Source organism: Pezoporus flaviventris, unplaced genomic scaffold, assembly GCF_033815535.1.
Source record: "Pezoporus flaviventris isolate CSIRO_AGI_PZ_B2104156 unplaced genomic scaffold, CSIRO_AGI_Pfla_v1 ptg000006l, whole genome shotgun sequence".
Classification (NCBI taxonomy): Eukaryota; Metazoa; Chordata; class Aves; order Psittaciformes; family Psittacidae; genus Pezoporus; species Pezoporus flaviventris.
Window position 1 is genome coordinate 1,581,029 of NW_026892554.1, and position 19,099 is coordinate 1,600,127.

Sequence of the window (19,099 nt, forward strand, 5' to 3'; positions counted from 1 at the left end):
TCCAGGAACGGTTTTATACGGGCATTTCGCAAGAACACACCACTGAGAGTATCCGTGCCAAAACCAGGTCCTGAGTTAAAACGACAGTGCAAGGAAATACTGCCTTCATCAGCAACACAGCACCTCAACACAACCTTTGTCACGCAGCAAGCAGTACAAGTCGTGTTGGGTGCTCAGCCCTATCCCCTCCTTCCCCCCATTCCCCCACATCAGAAGAACCAAGTCATTTTTAACATGCATATCATGAATTATAAATCATAGAATCCCTGGTCTGGGTTGGAAGGGAGCTTAAATCTCATCCAGCTCCAACCCCTGCCACAGGCAGGGACCCCTTCCACTGGAGCAGCTTGCTCCAAGCCCCTGTGTCCAACCTGGCCTTGAGCACTGCCAGGGATGGGGCAGCCACAGCTTCTCTGGGCACCCTGTGCCAGCGCCTCAGCACCCTCCCAGGGAAGAGCTTCTGCCTAAGAGCTCAGCTCAATCTTCCCATTTCACAAGTGTAAAAAGCAGCAGCAAGGCATCAGGGCTCTGTCTGAAGCATGTGGCACACACAGAACAGATGAATTTTTCCTGTAATACATACAATTTATATACTGGTTAATTTTAACTGAGTCAGCTCCAAGCAACTGTCATGGTTTAATCCCAGAGGGTAACCCACACCCACGCAGCCCCTTGCTCACTCCCCACCATATTCACCCCCAGCTCCAGAGGGATGGGGTGGAGAATGGAAAGAATGTAAACCCCATGGGTTGAGATAAGAGCAGTCCAGTAACTGAGGTATAACACAAAACCAGTAATAACAATGCTAAGGGGAATAACAAGGGGAGAGAATAGGAAACTAAAAGCTGAAAAGGAAAAAACAACAAGCACAAGTGATGCACAACGTAATTGCTCAGCACCCACCAACCGATACCCAGCCCGACCCAAGCAGCAATCGGTCCCTTCCAGGTACACCCCCCCCCCCAGTTTCTATACTGGGCATGGGGTGCTCTGGTATGGAATACCTCTTTGGTTAATTTGGGTCAGGCATCCTGCCTCTGCTTCCTCCCGGCTTCCCCTCCTCCCTGGCAGAGCATGAGACTGAAAAGTCCTTGATCAGAGTAAACATTACTGAGCAACAACTAAAACCATCGGGGTTATCAGTGTTGTTCCCAGGCTCAAAGCCAAAAACACAGCGCTGCACCAGCTACCGAGGAGGAGGAAAATAACTGCTACTGCTGAACCCAGGACACAGCTAAATAACAACCATGTGCTATGGGCACCCAAGTTGCCTGAGTTTTGGGTTCAAAGCTTTAGTACTAAGAGATGCAGCGCCAAATGAGACACTAAAAGCATTCCCCACATCTCACAATGAGCCACGGGCACTTAAACATTGGATTTTTTGCACTTCCAACAGCCAGGCTAAAAATCACCACCGCAAACACTGAGCAAATACAAACCTGCAGCTTTCCTGATGGCTTCAGGTGCATACAGCAGGAGGAAGACCTTTAGGGTTGCAATTTACAGTAACACAAACACCTTCCCAACCATTTCACACCATCCACTTGTTGCATTAAGGCCCTGGGCGGCTGAATTTGGCCTTGCCATTCTGTCTCATGTTCAGCTGAGAGTCACGGGGTTCTGAGTGTACCTGAGACACAAGTGACAGACATGTTTCTCATTTAGGAGCAGAGTAAGTTCACGGCTTAGAAGACATGGTATTTGTAAAGCTTTTCCCTGGAAGGAGACACAAGAGCCCGTGCTCGTGGTCCCATCCCATCCAAGCAGCACTAGACAAAAATGAGGGGTTAGGAGGTAATGCTTCCACATTCAAGGTTTATTTCTTTGTAATACAAATAGAAACGTGTGCCCAAATCTCGCCTTGAAGGAAGTTCTACCCCGGATTGTTTAAAAAAAAACCCCAAACCCTACAGAACATTCTTTCATCATCTAACAGTTAAAAAGCTGCATTGAACAGAAACAGAGTTTTCAGTAGCCTGTCAAAACAAGTGACATTTTACTGCCGGAGCATCTGCGACTTCTACCAAGGAGAAGTACTCTCTCAAGCAACGGCGTCATTATACAATCAGTTGCTTATCATAAAAGACCTTATGATAGGACAATTTTTTAAAAATCAGATTCAATAGAGATTTTCATAATGAAAGGAGTAAAAATCACATCAATTCCTCCAGTCCAATGCAGGGAGGCACAGACTCCGCTCATCTGGAAAGCCAGGCTCAAGCAGTTTCAAGGAAGACTCTCTTTGGCGACAGACTACTCCATTAGGAAGATACAGCATCTGGAATCCAAGAGTGCAGTTTTACATACTTTGAGTCGATCAAGGTGCGTGTTGATCATTGAAACAACAGAAGAAAACCAAGTTAAAAGCAGTCTGAAATGTTGGGACACACAGAGACACAAATACCCTATCGATTTTCTAGGTATCCATGCATGATCTTTATAGGTGAGCAACTCAGCTACGTAAAGAAAGAAACCATGACTCGGGTTGGTTTTGTTCACTGTGCAAGTTCCTTTTTCAAAAGTTACTCCATACTTACTGCAGTTGTGTAAATGAAGAGCTTGATATTTCAACTCTTATGACACGAATGCATCGTAGCTGAATTTAAACCTGTATTTCCTAACAGAGCATTCCATACATCTGTATGTTGGTAACTGCTGTTCAAAACTTAACTTAAAAAATACAATACCTTTTATTAAACGTTACCATCTTCGGCATTAACTGAAAGGCATAAGGAGATGGTGAGGTATGAGAGCAAGGGACTGCTCTGTACATCCAGACTTCATCTTAAACCAACTACCACGTTCCAATTGTTCTTTGCCACCTCACTCCAAGAAGGTTTAAAGTTTGCAAAGTCACTGCCTCAGTGACACAGGCTTTCAGAGGCGCCTTTAAATAATACCTAAAGCTGCAGCTCCTCAGTGGAGATGGGCACTGGGAACAAAAACATTCTGCACAAGTGACATTGGCATTCTTTTCATTCTGTTTAGAAAAACAAAGAGATAACGAAGCAATTCTTTTAATCAAAAGAAACGACTCGAATCTCAAACATCAGCTGTTGACCACAGGGAAATGATGGGGCTTTTTGCCTTCCCCCCTCCCCAAGATCTGCAGACGGAACCCAAAGGAACCCAAAAGAACCGAGAAAAAACAACTTCGGGTATACATATGCATCCTGCTGTCTGCAACTGATGTCGTCCTGGGATAGCACCAGCACGAAGGTTGGATGTAGCCTAGTGAAACTTCACAAATTCTTCCAGAGTTCTGGGGATCTGGTTTTGGTAGCTGATGTTGTAGATCCGTACTGCTCGGGCAGCCAGGCACTTGAGACTCAGCTTCATTTGAGTTTTAAGGAGTATTTCCGACACCCCTGTTGTACTTTTATCAAGAGGGGTTTTCTTCTGCTTATTTGTCATGTCTGTATGAGCACCGGCCTCCACCAGGTTAATGATGATGGAATGCAACGTCAAGAAGTCACTGATGGGCCGGTGGTACTGGACGATGATGTGGAGAGGGCTATTCCCTTCGTTGTCCACAGCGTTCACGTCTGCACCGCAGTCTAGCAAGAGTCTTGTGACGAGTGCATTGGGAAAGCTGCAGACATCATTCGTGTGGAAGTCGTCAACCGGAGTACTGGAATTGACGGCGTGGTGCAGCAGACTGGAGCCGTCCCGCGTTCTGGGGTCGAGGTGAATCAGGTTATAAATCTGTTTGTTGATCCGGGAGCGATTCTCTTCGCTGCACTGCGTCTTGGTAGAGATGCAGACTAAGTAGAGAAAGGTAAAAATGTTGCATTCGTAGTTGTCCATGGCTGAGTGGATGTCGGAGTCTTGGGTGGTTTTGATGCGGGACATGCCTTGCTCTATTTCCAGGACGCTGCACCTCAGAACGCTCTCAATGTCCTTGGCTTTAACGGGCTCGTTCAAGTGTATCATCTGAGAAAAGACTTGAGCAAACCTCAGGAGGTCTTTATGAGTGTTCCTGTTGCCCTTTTGCCTTAGACGCAACGCATGGAGCCATAGCTTGATACACTGTTCAAACTCCATGTTATCTGCATAAACAGCCCCACGGTAAATAATGGGGTGAGAAACATCAATATTGTCCGAGCCCAGAATTCTCTCCCGCACAATGAGACCCTCCATGTGAAGGGCATCTCTGTCCTGCCTAATAGACTCTAATTCCTGAGGAGTCCTGCATTCAGTCCTGTTTCCGTAAGCTTCAATTTGTGGAAGAACTTCTTTCTCAATGATATTCTCGCTGTCTCGGTACCTCTCCAGCATTGCTAAATATAAATAGTGGTAAGTCTTCATTATGTCATAGTTTTCTCTGTCGTTTGCAAACGAGGCACCCAAAAGTTCCAGAGCTTCAATCCGGCTCCTCCGATCACAGTCGGAGTGAGCAAGCAGCAGCTCTACAACATCGGCTTTGCAGCTCTCAGCAGCGACTTTGAGCGGAGTCATCCCGTGGCCATTGACCATCATCGCCGCCTTCCACTTGACCAGCTCCCTCACTATCTCCAAGTGGCCGGCTTCGGCTGCGAAGTGCAACGCCGTGGCCCCGCAGTGGGCTATGGCGTTGGGGTCAGCGTGCTGCTCGAGGAGGTACCTCACCACGTCCGTGTGGCCTTTGTAAGCCGCGATCATAAGGCAAGTGTTGTCGTACTTGTTGGCGATGCTGATGTTGGCGTTGTTTTCCACCAGGTACTTCACGATGTCCAACCTGCCGTCGAAACACGCGGCCCTCAGCGGAGTCGAATTGGTCACCGTCGTGTGATTCACGTTGGCGCCGTGACTCACCAGCAACTTCACTACTTCAAAGTGGCCCGCTCCTGCCGCACACCACAGAGCTGTGGCTCCATCAATGACAAAGCTGAGAACACAAGGACAAGAAACGAGCAGTTACGATGACGCTCTTGTGAAAGCATCTCCTACAGATGGCCACGGGCACGTGCGCATCCGGCCATCAAAAGGTTATTTTATAGCCAGATTGTGTTGTACATGAAGGAACGTACCCGGACAGCCAAAGAAAAGGAATGAGGGACTTATCAACACTTAGACCCCTGAAAAGCAGCACCGTTGGAAGCTGAACATGAAGCACTGTCACAGGGTGCCCAGAGAAGCTGTGGCTGCCCCATCCCTGGAAGTGTTCAACGCCAGGTTGGACACAGGGGCTTGGAGCCACCTGCTCTAGTGGAAGGGGTCCGTGGCAGGGGGTTGGAACTGGATGAGCTTTAAGGTCCCTTCCAACCTAAACCATTCCAAGGTTTCACAAAGCTTCAGAGCAGTCAGGATTCAGCCACGTTTTGCTCCCAGGCTGCTCTGAAGACCCCATCTGCAAGCTCCAGCCCTCAGCCTACAGAGCATGAACAGCCACAAGAATTACCACTACTCTGATGCCTTGCTCCAGAAACTGACACATTAAAAGACAGAGAAAAAAGCTTTAAATTGGCTTATTGACTCAAACATACAAACTCTGAACAATACAGAGGCTCCAGCAGAAAAAAGGGCTTAAGAAGTTCCTACCTTGTTCTCTCTCCCCATGCTGCAGAATTGCCACTGCTTCCACTGCACCGATACCTCTGGTTTGAGAGACTGCACCATAAAGCAGCCCAGCACTGTTACACAAATGGAACTCCAGGAATCAAATGCAATTTAAACGAGCAGAAGTTCTCATAAGCTGGGCTGCATGAGCTCTGTTCTGCGTCATGGCCTTGCAGACAGCTTGCTGGCGTTCGTAAATGAGGGGATAGTTTAGCAAACCATCACGTTTCCCTAAGTTGTTTTTATTCCCAAATCCAGCAGTCGTGTAACTACAAAGATAAAGGCTAAGGTCCTTTCCATCTCCCTCATTTCTGAAGTAGCACTTAAGTGCAGCAACAGGCAGCTCTCACACCGCAGTTAATACAAACACACTCAAAGCACATCCCAAATCAGAGAGGGATAAATCTCTTATTTCCATGCGCCCAAACAGTCACGTTTCCCAAAGTTAAAATATTGTAAGACAGTGACTTCACAGCGATTTTTATCATTCTATGATAAAGCTCTCACGTAGCCCAACAGGATTAGTTGTGTCTGTGGCTGTTTATAAAGCCAACCCCTCTAGACAACACTTCAGAGGCTGTGCAAGGCCATCCACACCTTTATCCACAGTAAGAAGTTCCTCATTTTGCAAATAATGGCATTAAAATGCTTTTATATTAAATCAGGAGGAAAATCAGGGCCTGGGATTTGTTAATGAACACGAGGTACTTTGTTAGTGTGCTACAGGTGTGCATTTACAAGCCAAAAGCCCGGAGCCCAAACAAGGGGAGCTGCTGTGCCACCTTATCTCAAGAAGAATGACAGCAACGCGGGATCACATGCTGCCTCTCTCCTTGGCTCCCACTGTGCCCATTGTGTCTCGGACAACACCTCCTTTAATGCGACCCAGGCAGCGGCTCTGGCAAGCAGATCACCACCCCATCAAGGCCAGAAAACTCGGGGGGGGGGACACCCAGCCCTTCCTATTGCTTTTTGTCAAGGGAGGCCCTTTCTTTAGCCGAATTTCGGCAGATCTCACCCAAAGTTTTCTCAGCTGGTTTTTGCCTGTGTTAAAGAAGGGCTGGAAGAGAAGGGGAAGGGAAAAAAACCCTAACAAACCACACAGGGAAGTTGGTTCCTCCCCTTTCATGCATGTAAGGCCCAAGCCAGCCTGTCCCTGGGCCAGGCAGAGCTGCGCAGGCACAACTGCAGCTCCTCACGTAGGAGCCCAATGAAAGGTGTTCAAAAGACCAACCTACCGTCACCATTAGTCAGCCTTATGCTGGAGATGGACATACAGGCAAAGCCTTGGTCTTGAACACTGCCAGGGATGGGGCAGCCACAGCTTCTCTGGGCACCCTGTGCCTCAGCACCCTCACAGGGAAGAATTTGTCTCATTTCACTCCCAACCGCCCCATACACTGCTCCCAGCAGTGACGAAGGGATGCTCCTCGGGATGTCTCGTCTGGACACTGAAAACCTTCAGTTTGAGGGAGAACGGCTCGCAGTGCACAGGTACCACCCCACGCTGACCCACACCTGCTGTCACTGGCGGCAGGGCGCAGTGCCACCGAAAAGGCCACTCTGGCACAACCACAGCAGGACATGCTCAACGCCAGCAAACCGAGGAGCTCTCCACACTGTGCTGAACACAACTCTGCCTAGCGTTGGGGGGGGGGAGGGAACCTCAGGAGAGCAAAGGCATTTATTGCCCATCATAGAATAGTTAGGGTTGGAAAGGACCTTAAGATCATCCAGTTCCAACCCCCTGCCATGGGCAGGGACACCTCACACTAAACCATATCACCCAAGGCTCTGTCCAACCTGGTCTTGAACACTGCCAGGGATGGAGCACTCCCAGCCTCCCTGGGCAACCCATTCCAGTGCCTCACCACCCTAACAGGAAAGAATTTCCTCCTTAGATCCAATCTAAACTTCCCCTGTTTCAGTTTGAACCCGTTACCCCTTGTCCTGTCACTACAGTCCCTAATGAAGAGTCCCTCCCCAGCATCCCTATAGGCCCCCTTCAGACACTGGAAGCTGCTGTGAGGTCCCCACGCAGCCTTCCCTTCCCCAGGCTGAACAGCCCCAACTTCCTCAGCCCGTCACCCCTCCGGCGCCGGCTCACAACCACCAAAGGCACTTTCACGGCTCCGAAACCACCATTCCCCACCCGCGCTGGGGGCGCGGCGGGTCCCGAGCCCCTCGCCGGTACCGACGCCCGATGCCCGGCGGTGGCCACGAGCTCTACGTACCCGTCGAAGCGGACCGTGCCGGTCTGCTGCGTCTGCACGCGGTAGTGCTCGAGGAGCAGGCGGACCACCTTGGTGTGCCCGTTGCGGGCGGCGATGATGAGCGGCGTGGAGCGCTGCCCGCCGTGCTGGCTCACGTAGCCCAGCAGGTACTTGATGTCGCTCTCGGAGCGGTTCAGCAGCAGCGCGGCCAGGGTCAGCACTCGCCCCTCGCTCGCCGCCTTATACACGTACCCGGCCAGGCCCTCCATCGCCGCCTCCTCCTCCTCACGACTGCGGCCCCGACGACCGGGCCTGGGCTCGGGCCTGCCGGCCTGCCCCGCCGCCGGGGCGGCCTCTCCCTCCGCCTCCTCCTCCGTCCTGCCTCGGTGCCCGCCGGGGGGCACATGCGGCCCCCTCGGGGACAGCCGCCCCACCCTGTGCCGGGCCAGCCCCCTCGGGCCGGCGGCGAGACGGGGCAGCCCCAGCGCCCACCGCCGCCTCACCGGCGCCGCGGCGGCCCGCGGAACATCGCCCGTGGCGCGGCGGGGATCGAACCCGCGGCGCGGCCGCCGCCCGGTGCCGGTGGGGGGGGGGAAACGGGGGGACACCCGCGGAGGGGCGCGCGCGGGGCCGCACCGCCACAGGCCGCGCTCGGGCCGCCGCCGCTCCGCCCCCGCCGCCGACTCCGGAAGCGAAACCGGAAGCGCCGCCATCTCCGCCGCGTCCCCCCGGCAACCAGCGGCCTGGCGCGGGGGTTCCGGGCCGCGGCCGCCTCCCCTCCTCGCAGCGTATCCGGTGCTGCCCGCCTCGGGCCCGGTCCCGCTGCTCGGCTCGGGCTGTCCTGCACTGCTCCGGGCTCCGGTTCGGTGGAGTTGGGATGGGATGGGATGGGATGGGATGGGGTAAGGTCAGGTTCAGTTGGATTGGATAGGGTGGGTTGGATCATTTGGGATGGGTTGGTTGGATGGGGTTGGGTGGTGGTCACCTGAGTTCAGTTGGATTGGATAGGGTAGGGTTGGATCATTTGGGATGGGTTGGTTGGAAGGGGTTGGGTGGTGTTCGCCTGAGTTCAGTTGGATTGGATGGGGTGGGTTTGGATCATTTGGGATGGGTTGGTTGGATGGGGTTGGGTGGTGTTCAGTGGATTGGCTTGGGCTAGATAGGAGGGGATTCAGCAGGGATGGGTTAGTTGGCTTGGGCTGGGTTAGCTTTGGCCTGGCTCAGTTGGATGGGATATGGTAGAGTTGGATTCATTTGGGATGGTTTGGTTGGATTGAGTTGGGTAAGGCCAGGGGCAGCTGGATTGGGTAGGGTAGGGTTGGATTCAGTAGGGATGCATTGGTTTGCCTGGGTTGATTTCACAGAGGGTTTGGATTGGGTTTGGTTAGGGTGGGTTTGGTTAGCAGGGATGGGTTCAGTTTGACTGGATTGGCTGGATAGGGTTGGGTTGGGGGGGTGGGTTGAGTTCAGCTGAATTGGGTTAGGCTGGATTGGGTTCAGCTGGATTGAGTTAGGTTTGGTTCAGTTGAATTGGATTGGGTTGGGTTGAGTTCAGTTGGATTGGGTTAGGTTGGGTGGGGTTCAGTTGGGCTGTATTTGCTTTTGTTTGCATCAGTTTCTCATTTTCTTTTAAAGGGATCAGCAGCTTTCATCACCTGGGACATGACTCCACCCCACCAAACCTGTCCTGCCCAGTGAGCACATACAGGACCTTCACCCTTGGCTTCAGGGACACCATTACCAGACTCACCGCACGCGCATCACCTTAACTGAGAGCTGCATGCACCCCACCTGCACGGCCACCTCTCCTCTCCTGCACCCAGATGTCCCCCAGAGACCCTCCGGAGGTGCCCCACGCTGCGATCGGTGACATGAGACCGATCAAGGCCGCGGTGAGTAACGTGATACAGAGCCTGCACCGCCAGCTGTTCCGTGCCATTGTCTTCAAGGGGGTTCGGTATCAGCTGCATTAATAGTTAATTTAAACTCATGCAACTGGAGCTGCAGCTCGCTGTGGAAGGCTTGGCATAGGCTGGGCTGTGCATTATGTATGGGAGCAGTGGCCCGGCCATGTGGCCAGAGGAGTCTTGGAGAGGCAAGAGGGAAGCGAGTCAGGCTGCAGTCATCTCCGCATGCTCAGTCAAGGAACATCAGCTTTTAACAGGCATGTAGGTGTGTAAGGTACAGTGTGACAAGCCAGGTTCGTGGTGAGTTTAAGTGGACCTGTCTCTCACCTCAGTGATCTTCACTTCTCAAGGATATTTCAAGGCCAGGTTGGACACAAGGGCTTGGAGCATCCTGCTCTAGTGGAAGGTGTCCCTGCCCATGGCAGGGGTTGGAGCTGGATGAGCTTTAGGGTCCCTTCCAACCCAAACCAGTCTGGGATTCTGTGTGTAAACCCCTGAGCTCCACCACACTCTGGTCACTGGAGTCCTCCAGCAACAAGGTCAGAAGCCAAAGGCTTCCCGTGATAAAACCAGTTAGCTCATTAAATGCCTGGGATGGCTGGAAAAGCATCTTAAACTGTGTCTCCACTTGAGAAGTTCTGTGCGTTTCAAATGCAGATGCAGCTCCCAATTTAAACAAATTCCATAGGTACAAATCAAGTCCCAGGGGTGCAGATCCTTCCCTGCCTCACACTTTTACCACCCGTGGGTTGCCCCAGACTGACTGCATTTATCCAGACAAAATGGGAGAGAGGGATCAGAGCACGGTGCCCACATCTCCCAGCCCATTGCAGTGATAATGTCCATCTTCCTTACAGCAAGCACAAGTCATTTCATTCCAGGCTAACAGAGATGGGACGTGCCACACGTACTGATTTCCTCGTGGCCGTAAACCAAACCTGCAGCACCTTATTTCTGTTGAACCCCGGGTTTAAGGCGACACAGGGACGGCATGGAACAGGCTGTATGTAGCGTGCTCTCCAGCAGACTTTTCCCATGTCTGGATCTCATTTTCCAGGCTGAGTGGGGACGCATGTCAAGGCACCGGGGGCGAGAGCTCCTCATTGAACGAGGAATTAAGGAGTTAAACATCCTCCTTCTCCTCGTCCCCTCTTAAAACCAGCGAGGATCGGGCCCTCGGGATGCGGAGGCGGAAGGGAAATAAAAGGAGCTGCCTGGGGTTTGCATGGGGAGAAGGCTTGGCCGAGAAGAGCCGAGCGCAGCCGAGTAGTGACGAGTAGAGCCGAGGCGGACCGGGACGAGCCGATCGGAGCCGCTCCGCTCCGCTCCGCCCCTCCCCGGCCGGGGCGGTCCCGGTGCTCCCGGCCGCGCAGCCGCCGCTCGTCCCCCCGGCCGGGACCGGGAGCAGCGGGGCCGGGCGGGCGCATGCAGGGCGCGGCGCGGCGGCGGCCGTTCCCGGCGGCGGCCCCGGGCTCCCCGCAGCCCGCAGGGCCGCTGTACCCGGGCAGGTGAGCGGAGGGGGCGGCGGGAGGGCACGGAAACGGGACCCTCCTCTTTGTTCCCCCCCCGTTCCCCGCCTCCCCCAACCCATCCACACCCCCCCTCCCCGTGCACCCTGCCCCGTGCTCCCCCATCCCGGGTACCAGCCCCATCAGGATGCTGCGGGAGTCCCGGGGGGTCCCAGCCGCACGGAGCAGTTCCCCCGCTCAGCCGTGCCCGGCGCATCCTGACTTACCTGGATCCCCCCGGCTGGTCCGGGATCCTCATCCGCTTCCAGGGAGCCGCAGCTCTCCCGGCTCGTCCAGGTACCACCATCGCCTGCATCCATCGGGATTGGACCGTTGGAAACACAAGTTCGTAGCTGATCCAGTCTGGGCACCACAGGAGAGCATTTCCTCCACTTTTCCCGTAGGGAGGTGAAGGTCCGGTGGTGCTGGAGCGTTATTTGATGTAAAGACCTCAGCAGGGTTGGATCAGGCCTCACTCTGCAGAGGATCAGAGTGGGAGATGAAGGTGGTAGCGCGTGCAGAGCATCCCTGTGCTCCAGTACCACCGGGCAGCGATGCATGTTTAGCACTTGGAAGTGCCACAGGAGTTGGATTCTGCTTTGTCATGCAAAAGTTAAAAATAGTTGCACTTAATTCAGCACTTAAGCTTTTCATCCTGCTTTTGTGCTCACTTCCCACCCAGGAGCTGTCTTACGGGGATATTCCAGACTGTATTGACAACACTTTGCCTTTCCATACTGCCTCCTACTCTCCTTCACCTCTCAGTTTTGTTATTTCACAGCTCCCAAAGCCTAGATACGCACCAGCAGCCAGGGAAGCCCAGGTTTGGGGTAGGGATGCAGACCTGGAGGCTGCTCCCTTCCTCCTCGGGAACCTGTGCTAGGTCTAAAGGCTGACACTGTCACTTCTGTCACTTCCAGGCATGGAGCGGTCAAGAGCGAGGACACCTTCAAGACCTCCCCGTTTCACTTGGATCTGTGGTTCTACTTCACCCTGCAGAACTGGGTGCTGGACTTTGGGCGTCCCATCGCCATGGTGAGTGCGGCAGAGGCTGCCACTGCTCCACTTCCTGTCGGCTTGTGTAGGGTGGAGGGCAGGGGGACAGAGCCAGGGTGGGCTCCCTTGAGGAGCTGGCCTCGAGACAAGGACTGCTGCCATGTACTGGTGTAACTGGTACCAAGCGTGTTGTTCCAGTCATGGGGCAACTGGGATTCCTGCTCTTATAGAATGGGTTAAAGCTCCTTCAGCTCCAACCCCTGCCACGAGCAGGGATCCCTTCCACTGGAGCAGCTTGCTCCAAGCCCCTGTGTCCAACCTGGCCTTGAGCACTGCCAGGGATGGGGCAGCCACAGCTTCTCTGGGCACCCTGTGCCAGCGCCTCAGCACCCTCACAGGGAAGAGCTTCTGCCTAAGAGCTCATCTCAGTCTCCCCTCAGGCAGGTTAAAGCCATTCCCCTTGGCCTGTCCCTACAGGCCCTTGTCCCGAGCCCCTCTCCAGATTTCTTGTAGCCCCTTTAGGCACTGACTGAGGTGTAAATACCCCCACTTCCAGACTGTGTTTTTAGGGATGCTCACTGCAAGAAGACACCCAGCTCCGTTACTAACAGCTACATGAAGCCAAGCTGCCACTTAGCAAGCGGCAGCAATCCCAAGCAAGGATTTTCTCTCTCTTTCAGCCAGCAGTGGGGCTGTAACCACGAGCTGGGTGGTGGGGATGTGCTGATGTGCTTCTCTTCTCGCCCTTCCTCAGATAATCCTACCTTTGGAGTGGTTCCCTCTAAACAAACCGAGTGCTGGAGATTATTTCCACATGGCTTACAATGTCATCACGCCTTTTCTTCTGCTAAAGGTAAACTTGGGGTGCAGCTCTTGGGTTTGTTGGGGTTTTTGATACTAGTGGTTGTAAAACCAGGGCAAACACCACAGTTTTGGAAGGGCTGAGAGTGTGCTTGGAACTTGTGGTGTGAATGGCAAAGGAGTTGTGGTGCCACCTTTTACAGGGCAAGGCAGTGACCGTCTGAACACAACTCTGTTGCCTGCATATGCAAAGCAAATTGCTTCCCCCGGGAATTCTGCATTCCAGAGGAATCAGAGCCCTTCTCCCTGCCTGAACCACAGCATGGTTTTAAGTCAACATCCGTGCCTTAAAAGACCTTTTGAGTCAGCTGGAACTGGAGCAGATTTTCTCAGTTGCTCACAGCTTAATTACACTTGCTCTTTGACATTAGAATTGTAGCTTTAGCTTGAATTCCTCTTGCTTCAGCTGCCAGGCACTGGCTCCTATAAACCATTTATAAGGTTAAAGACTCTCCTGTCATTAGAAATCTCCTTACATTAAATACGCAGGAGCCACAAGATAGGAGAAAGCAATTATAAATTAGCTAAAAATTGAATTGCATCCTAAGATGTAAATGTTTTTCTCTCTCCTGAGCCTGGCTGGGGGACTTTAAATGCCGTTGTGGCCAAAAAGGAGCAGGCAGGATCCGGCCCTTTGGGGGATGTGGAAGCTCTGCAGCTCAACGTGACCCATTCCAGTCTGACCCAGCCAATGCTGAAGCTTCGCATTTGCTGTCCTGGGCTCTCCCAGCAGCACAGCACGAGGGGTTGGTCCGTAGGAAAACCCATTTGTTATTCAGGATGCGTTCCTGTGCCCAGTGTCCCCTTGAAGGACACGTCCCATCGTCCTCCAGCAGCAGACGAGGGCTCTCCTGCTCCTCGTCCTCCCTGGCTGCTCTGCCGCTCGTGCAGCGGTTGCAGAGAAAGGAGAGGTTAAGCCTCAAAATGAAATAGAAATAAGGAGCTTTTCGCTGTTGATGGAGGGCTGCAAAGCTGCTTTGGCAGCAGGGAGGTGGGAGGCGAAGGTGGCCCCGGTTCATCCTGGGCTGGGCTCATGCACGTCCCCTCACTGTGTTCCTGAGGCTGATTCGGTGTCACCCCCCCCCCAGTTCCTGACCCTCTTGAGCTGGGATTCGCATCCTTTGAGGTCTTCCCCAAAAGAAGAGCTCCTTCATAGAGACAGGCTCCTGCTCCTCATCCCCAGCCAGGCCTGCAGGAGATTAGCCCAGGCTCCAGGTAGCACGGGGCTCCCACCAGCCTCACGTGGATGTCCCTGCCTCCACCCACAGTGAGCAGAGCAGATGTTCAGAGGTTGCCTCAAGCGGTTTTGCTGGCACTCAGGTATTTCTAGACTGAGCTGAGCTCTTAGGCAGAAGCTCTTCCCTGTGAGGGTGCTGAGGCGCTGGCACAGGGTGCCCAGAGAAGCTGTGGCTGCCCCATCCCTGGCAGTGTTCAAGGCCAGGTTGGACACAGGGGCTTGGAGCAAGCTGCTCCAGTGGAAGGGGTCCCTGCCCGTGGCAGGGGTTGGAGCTGGAGGAGCTTTGAGGTCCCTTCCAACACAAACCAGGCTGGGATCCTACAGAATGCAGAGGTGAGTGCGATTCCTGCAGGAAGACAAAAACCAAACCCCAAGCAGTTCCCCACGAGTCCTTTGGAAACCAGTCACTGGGGAGTTACAAAGGAGCAAGCGTCTCTTAGCCAGGGGAGTCAAGTGTGTGGCTGAGTGCTGCTGGAGGCTCTCCCTGCCACTGGAGGGCACAGCCAGCCTTCCACATGCATAGACCCAGCCTTCCTCCAGCAGAGGAACTGAGGAAACCGGCTGCCTTTTTGTTTCTCATTAATCGGGTTTGATCTCGTCTGGTGAAGAAATTGCTCCGAGTGCTCCCTTAGAAGTACTGGGTCACTGATTTGATCTCTTCATTGACTCGAGTTGAGGGTTTGCTTTGCAGAAAGGGCATAAAACCAGGGGTTTATAGTTGCAAACAGGGATAAAGAGTGGACACAAACCTGGAAGCCTTGTAGGCTGCTGGAAACCTGCCTGGGATGCATCTGTGGAAAGCCTCCATCAGGGAGGCTCATGCCGGTGTGTCTGTGTGGCTCTCCCCATGGCAGGACTGTGTTGTCCCTGCAAGGTGCTGGCCACCAGAGCTCACATCTGCAGCAGCACAACCTGCAGCTCTCCGCAGGCCCTTCCCTCGTGTTTTGGGGTGATTTTTGCCAAGCACCATAAATTCAGGGTGGGCAGAGCCTGTCCCATGTCTCTGCAGGTCCCACTGTGCTCTTTGACACCTCTCTGTGCTTTTAGCTCATCGAGAGATCCCCCAAGACCTTACCGAGATCCATGATCTACGTCAGCATCATCATGTTTGTCATGGGTGCCAGCATCCACCTGGTCGGAGACTCCGTCAACCATCGCTTGATTTTCAGTGGCTACCAGCACCATCTGTCTGTAAGAGAGAACCCCATCATCAAGAACCTGAAGCCAGAGACGCTGGTAAAGAGGCTGCTTTCCACAAGCACTTAGCCAAAACCACGTTGATTGCTTGGTCTTATGTAAGAGCCTCCTGTTCCCTCTGCCCTTCTAAAGCTCTTTGTTGTGTTGCAGATTGATTCCTTTGAGCTGCTGTACTACTACGATGAATATTTAGGTCATTCGATGTGGTAAGCGACTCCGGCTTCCGAACGTGACGGGAGGGAGGGCAGATGTGAGCTGATCAGAGCTTAATGGGGGAAAACACAAAGGCCAGCTGCTGATTGCTGGCTGGGGGTGATGTGCTCGGCGCCAGGGTGATCACAGTGGATCTCTCCCTTGGGAAATCACCCCATTTCCCCTGGTTTTGTCTCTGTCTCAGTGATGTTTCTAGGATGCGGCCGTTGTTGGACAGCCATAGGGATGGTTTGTCAAACCATTGGCTGTCATCTCCCACGAGATGAGGCTCGAGCCCTTGATTCACTCCCCTCCTTCACTGTGCATCCTCCAGCGAGAGGAGAGGGCAGGATTGCTCTCAGAGCCAGACCTGTAACAGAGAGCGCTTGGCCACGGTGATCCAGGAAGCTCAGTTAGGGTCTGATTTCAGCGCTGTCGCCCCAGGCTGATCCCAGAAATGCTTGTTCCAGCTGGACAATGGGCTTCATCCAGCCTCACGCCTACCCAGGGGCAGGAACACAGGCAGTGCCGGAGGTGTCCATGCCCTGCTGCTCTGCCTACACCAGACACCCCAGAAGGGTCTGTTCCTTTATGCACTGCCAGATAATCCTGGGGCTGCTCAGAGCAGGGGGAAATCCCTCGCCATGAGGCTTTCCCAATTTATTTGCTGTTCCTGGAATGCTGAGAAGCAGCTAAATGCTGTTCTTTTACATTACAAAGGGCTCAGAGGTTACTGAAAGCCTGGTCCCCATCCTGCATTCCTGGCTCGTGCATGGTTCGGATTGAGGGGGGGGCAGGGGTTGAAACGCTCCCCAGGCTCACACCAGTGATCAGAGCTGTTTGTGTGTGCAGGTATATCCCTTTTTTCCTGATCCTCTTCATATACTTCACCGGCTGCTTCACCCCTGTTGAGGAGGAGAGCAGGATGCCAGTGGCTGCCTTGCTTCTGATGGGGCCCAGCAGCCTTTATTACTGGTAAGTGGCTTCTGCCTGCTCTGGATGGGTCAGGGATGAAGATGGAGTGGCCCAGAAATACCAGAGGCAGCCCCACAGTGTGCAGGGAGGGCTTGTGCCTTCCCCAGGGCTGAACTTGCTGCAGTTTCTGCTCTGCAGGGCTGGAAAATCAAATTAAATCAAATCATATCAAATCCCATTGATATTTGCAGCCACTTCAAGCCTTTACAAGCTGGGACGAGTTCAGGGTCACCCATCAGCACTCCCATCCCTGCTTGGGATGCTTCTTCAACCGCAGCTGGTCACATTGTGACTGCTGGAGCTCCATGGTATTTGCTGTCTCTCCCCCTTCAAAGGCTGCCCTTTGCTTCCCTGATGATTTTGGGGTGCCTGCAGCTCATCCAAGCGGTCTCAGCTCACTGGTGGCAATGGGGATGCTCTCACCGGTGTCCAGACGTCTCGCACAGAGCCCAGGCCATGCGGGTGCTGCTCAGGCACTGCCTCCTCCTCTCGCCCTGCGGGTCCCCAATAGCCTTTTGAGAGAGGTCTTATTTATTTCCCATTCTCATTAGCCTCCTCTTCCCAAAGGGGTTCCCTGATGGCAGCCAAACAGCTTCCCATTCATCTCTGGAGATGAGGCTCTCTCTCACCCGTGGCTTTGCCCCCTGCCAGGGCTGCTTTTATACAGTAAATTAAGTTCTGATAGTCAAAATCATCAGCATCATTTGGTCAGTGCCCAGTTCCCCCAATGCACTGCCTTTAACTCCATCAGCACGAAGCTCTGCCTGCTCAGGACAGGCTGCTGCCAGATACACAGGGACTTGGGGGCTAAATAAGCACAACATCCATGGGACAGAACCAGAGTCTGGCTTTGAGTCTGCTGTTGAGCATCCCAAAAACGGAGCCCAAAATCCCATTTCTCTTCATGAAACCCATACGGTTGTTAAATCCCTGATAAAGTGAAGCCAAACCACAGTTAAAAGCTGGCAGAAGGCAGCAGAGCTTTATGGGATGGAGAGCAGGAGAAGGGGAGATGCTCGCTCCGGGCAAGGCTGGAAGTGCCATGTTCTCCATGGGAGCACTGATGGCATGGGTGTCTTTGCTTTGCAGGTACCTCGTGACCGAGGGCCAGATCTTCATCCTCTACATTTTCACTTTCTTTGCCATGATGGCTTTGGTGATGCACCAGAAGCGCAAAGGACTCGTGCTGGACAGCAATGGGCTTTTCCTCTTCTACTCCTTCATCATCACGCTGGTCCTCATTGCCCTTTGGGTGGTTTGGCTGTGGAATGACAAAATCCTCAGGAAGAAGTACCCCGGTGTGATCTACATCCCCGAGCCGTGGGCGTTTTACACCCTGCACATGAGCAACCTCCACCCAGCAAAGGAAAGTTTTTAAGTTTTGATATTTTAGAGGGATTTGGATTAAAAAAAAAAAAAAAAGAAATTTAGTTTTTCTAAGTAGATGCGTTTCAAATAAACTCCTGACCAACACGAGCTGCACAAGGCGTGAGTCAGCCAGGGACGAGGGGAGAATGGTCCCTGTGACTGAAAGCCGGGCTGTTTAAAGGGGTGGTGGCAGGGATGCAGCATCCCAGCCCCGCAGTGGTCCAGGTACCACCACTGCCACCCCAGGAGCATCCCGGCCTTTAACAGGAGTCAGGGATTGCAGGGAGAGCCCTCATCCTCCCCATGTCTTGGCACTGGGAGTCGCATCCGCTGTTCCCATGTTGCTCCCAGGTGAATGAAGCACGCAGGGAAGGGGCAGAGCTGCCCTACTTGGATCCATGTGGTGGCTCCTGGCCATCAGTGCTAGGGTTCAGCCCTCATTGCTGAGTGCAGACACAGTGCAGGAAGGGCCTGGCTGGTGGCAGAAGGACCAATTCCCCATGAATGCAACCCAAAAGGGCATCCATGGGGCAGGGGGTGAGGTCCAGCACCCGGTGGGGTCTGTTCCCACTTGTCACTTCTCCAGGCTGAGGTGATGGAGCCGAGCCCTGCACCTCCAGCTGCATCCCTGTGATGGGTTATGTCTGTGGCGTTTGTATTAGAGCCCGGTGTGACTGAATTCAAGTGGCAGAATTGGAAAGCCATCAGCAAAGCACAGCAAATAAAAGCACTTGGTAAAAGCTGAGTGACTCTGGCTGCTCCCTGAAGCAGCTCTGCCCTTTGAAAGGAGACTCTTGAGGTTTAAGGACCATGAACACCTCACTGTAACAGAGCAGGGTCCGCCCTGGGAAGGGCTGGTCCATGCTGCAGTGGTCACTGTGGCCACTAAATACTCTGTTCTTGGGTCTGGATCTCCACAACCTGGCATCGGGTACCTCGTCCCCTCTCACATGTGCTGACCCTGCTGCTGGGTTTCCTTTTGGGATAGTTCCAGCAGCAGCAGATGCAGAGGGGCTCAGCACCACCCACACCACTGCCTCAGCTCTCCTGATAGGGTCAGGATGGGACAAAATCAGATGCATCCATAGCACTTGCTTTTCAGTGGCG

The 19,099-nt window shown here is 53.5% G+C and overlaps 2 protein-coding genes across 4 annotated transcripts; one reads left to right on the forward strand and one right to left on the reverse strand.

Annotated features, from left to right (window-relative positions):
- Window positions 1-1,795: 1,795 nt before the first annotated feature.
- Window positions 1,796-8,250, reverse strand: FEM1B (fem-1 homolog B). 3 transcript variants are annotated; one of them, XR_009742101.1, is made up of 3 exons: window positions 7,773-8,250; window positions 2,688-4,867; window positions 1,796-2,306 (listed from the first exon to the last, which is right to left on the reverse strand). XR_009742101.1 is itself a non-coding variant. In XM_061446553.1 (2 exons), the coding sequence occupies exons 1-2, from the start codon at window positions 8,018-8,020 to the stop codon at window positions 3,232-3,234; spliced, it is 1,884 nt and encodes a 627-aa protein (XP_061302537.1). In that variant the 5' UTR covers window positions 8,021-8,250; the 3' UTR covers window positions 1,796-3,231. The 3 variants fall into 3 exon arrangements, 2 of the variants coding, with proteins under 2 accessions (XP_061302537.1, XP_061302538.1); XM_061446553.1 differs by having other exon boundaries at window positions 1,796-4,867; XM_061446554.1 differs by lacking the exon at window positions 7,773-8,250 and adding an exon at window positions 7,057-7,157 and having other exon boundaries at window positions 1,796-4,867.
- Window positions 8,251-11,023: 2,773 nt separating this feature from the next.
- Window positions 11,024-18,100, forward strand: CLN6 (CLN6 transmembrane ER protein). Its single transcript, XM_061446545.1, has 7 exons — window positions 11,024-11,166; window positions 12,087-12,201; window positions 12,917-13,015; window positions 15,308-15,496; window positions 15,608-15,663; window positions 16,502-16,624; window positions 17,714-18,100. Exons 1-7 carry the CDS (start codon window positions 11,084-11,086, stop codon window positions 18,000-18,002), a joined length of 954 nt encoding a protein of 317 aa, XP_061302529.1. The 5' UTR covers window positions 11,024-11,083; the 3' UTR covers window positions 18,003-18,100.
- Window positions 18,101-19,099: the final 999 nt, after the last annotated feature.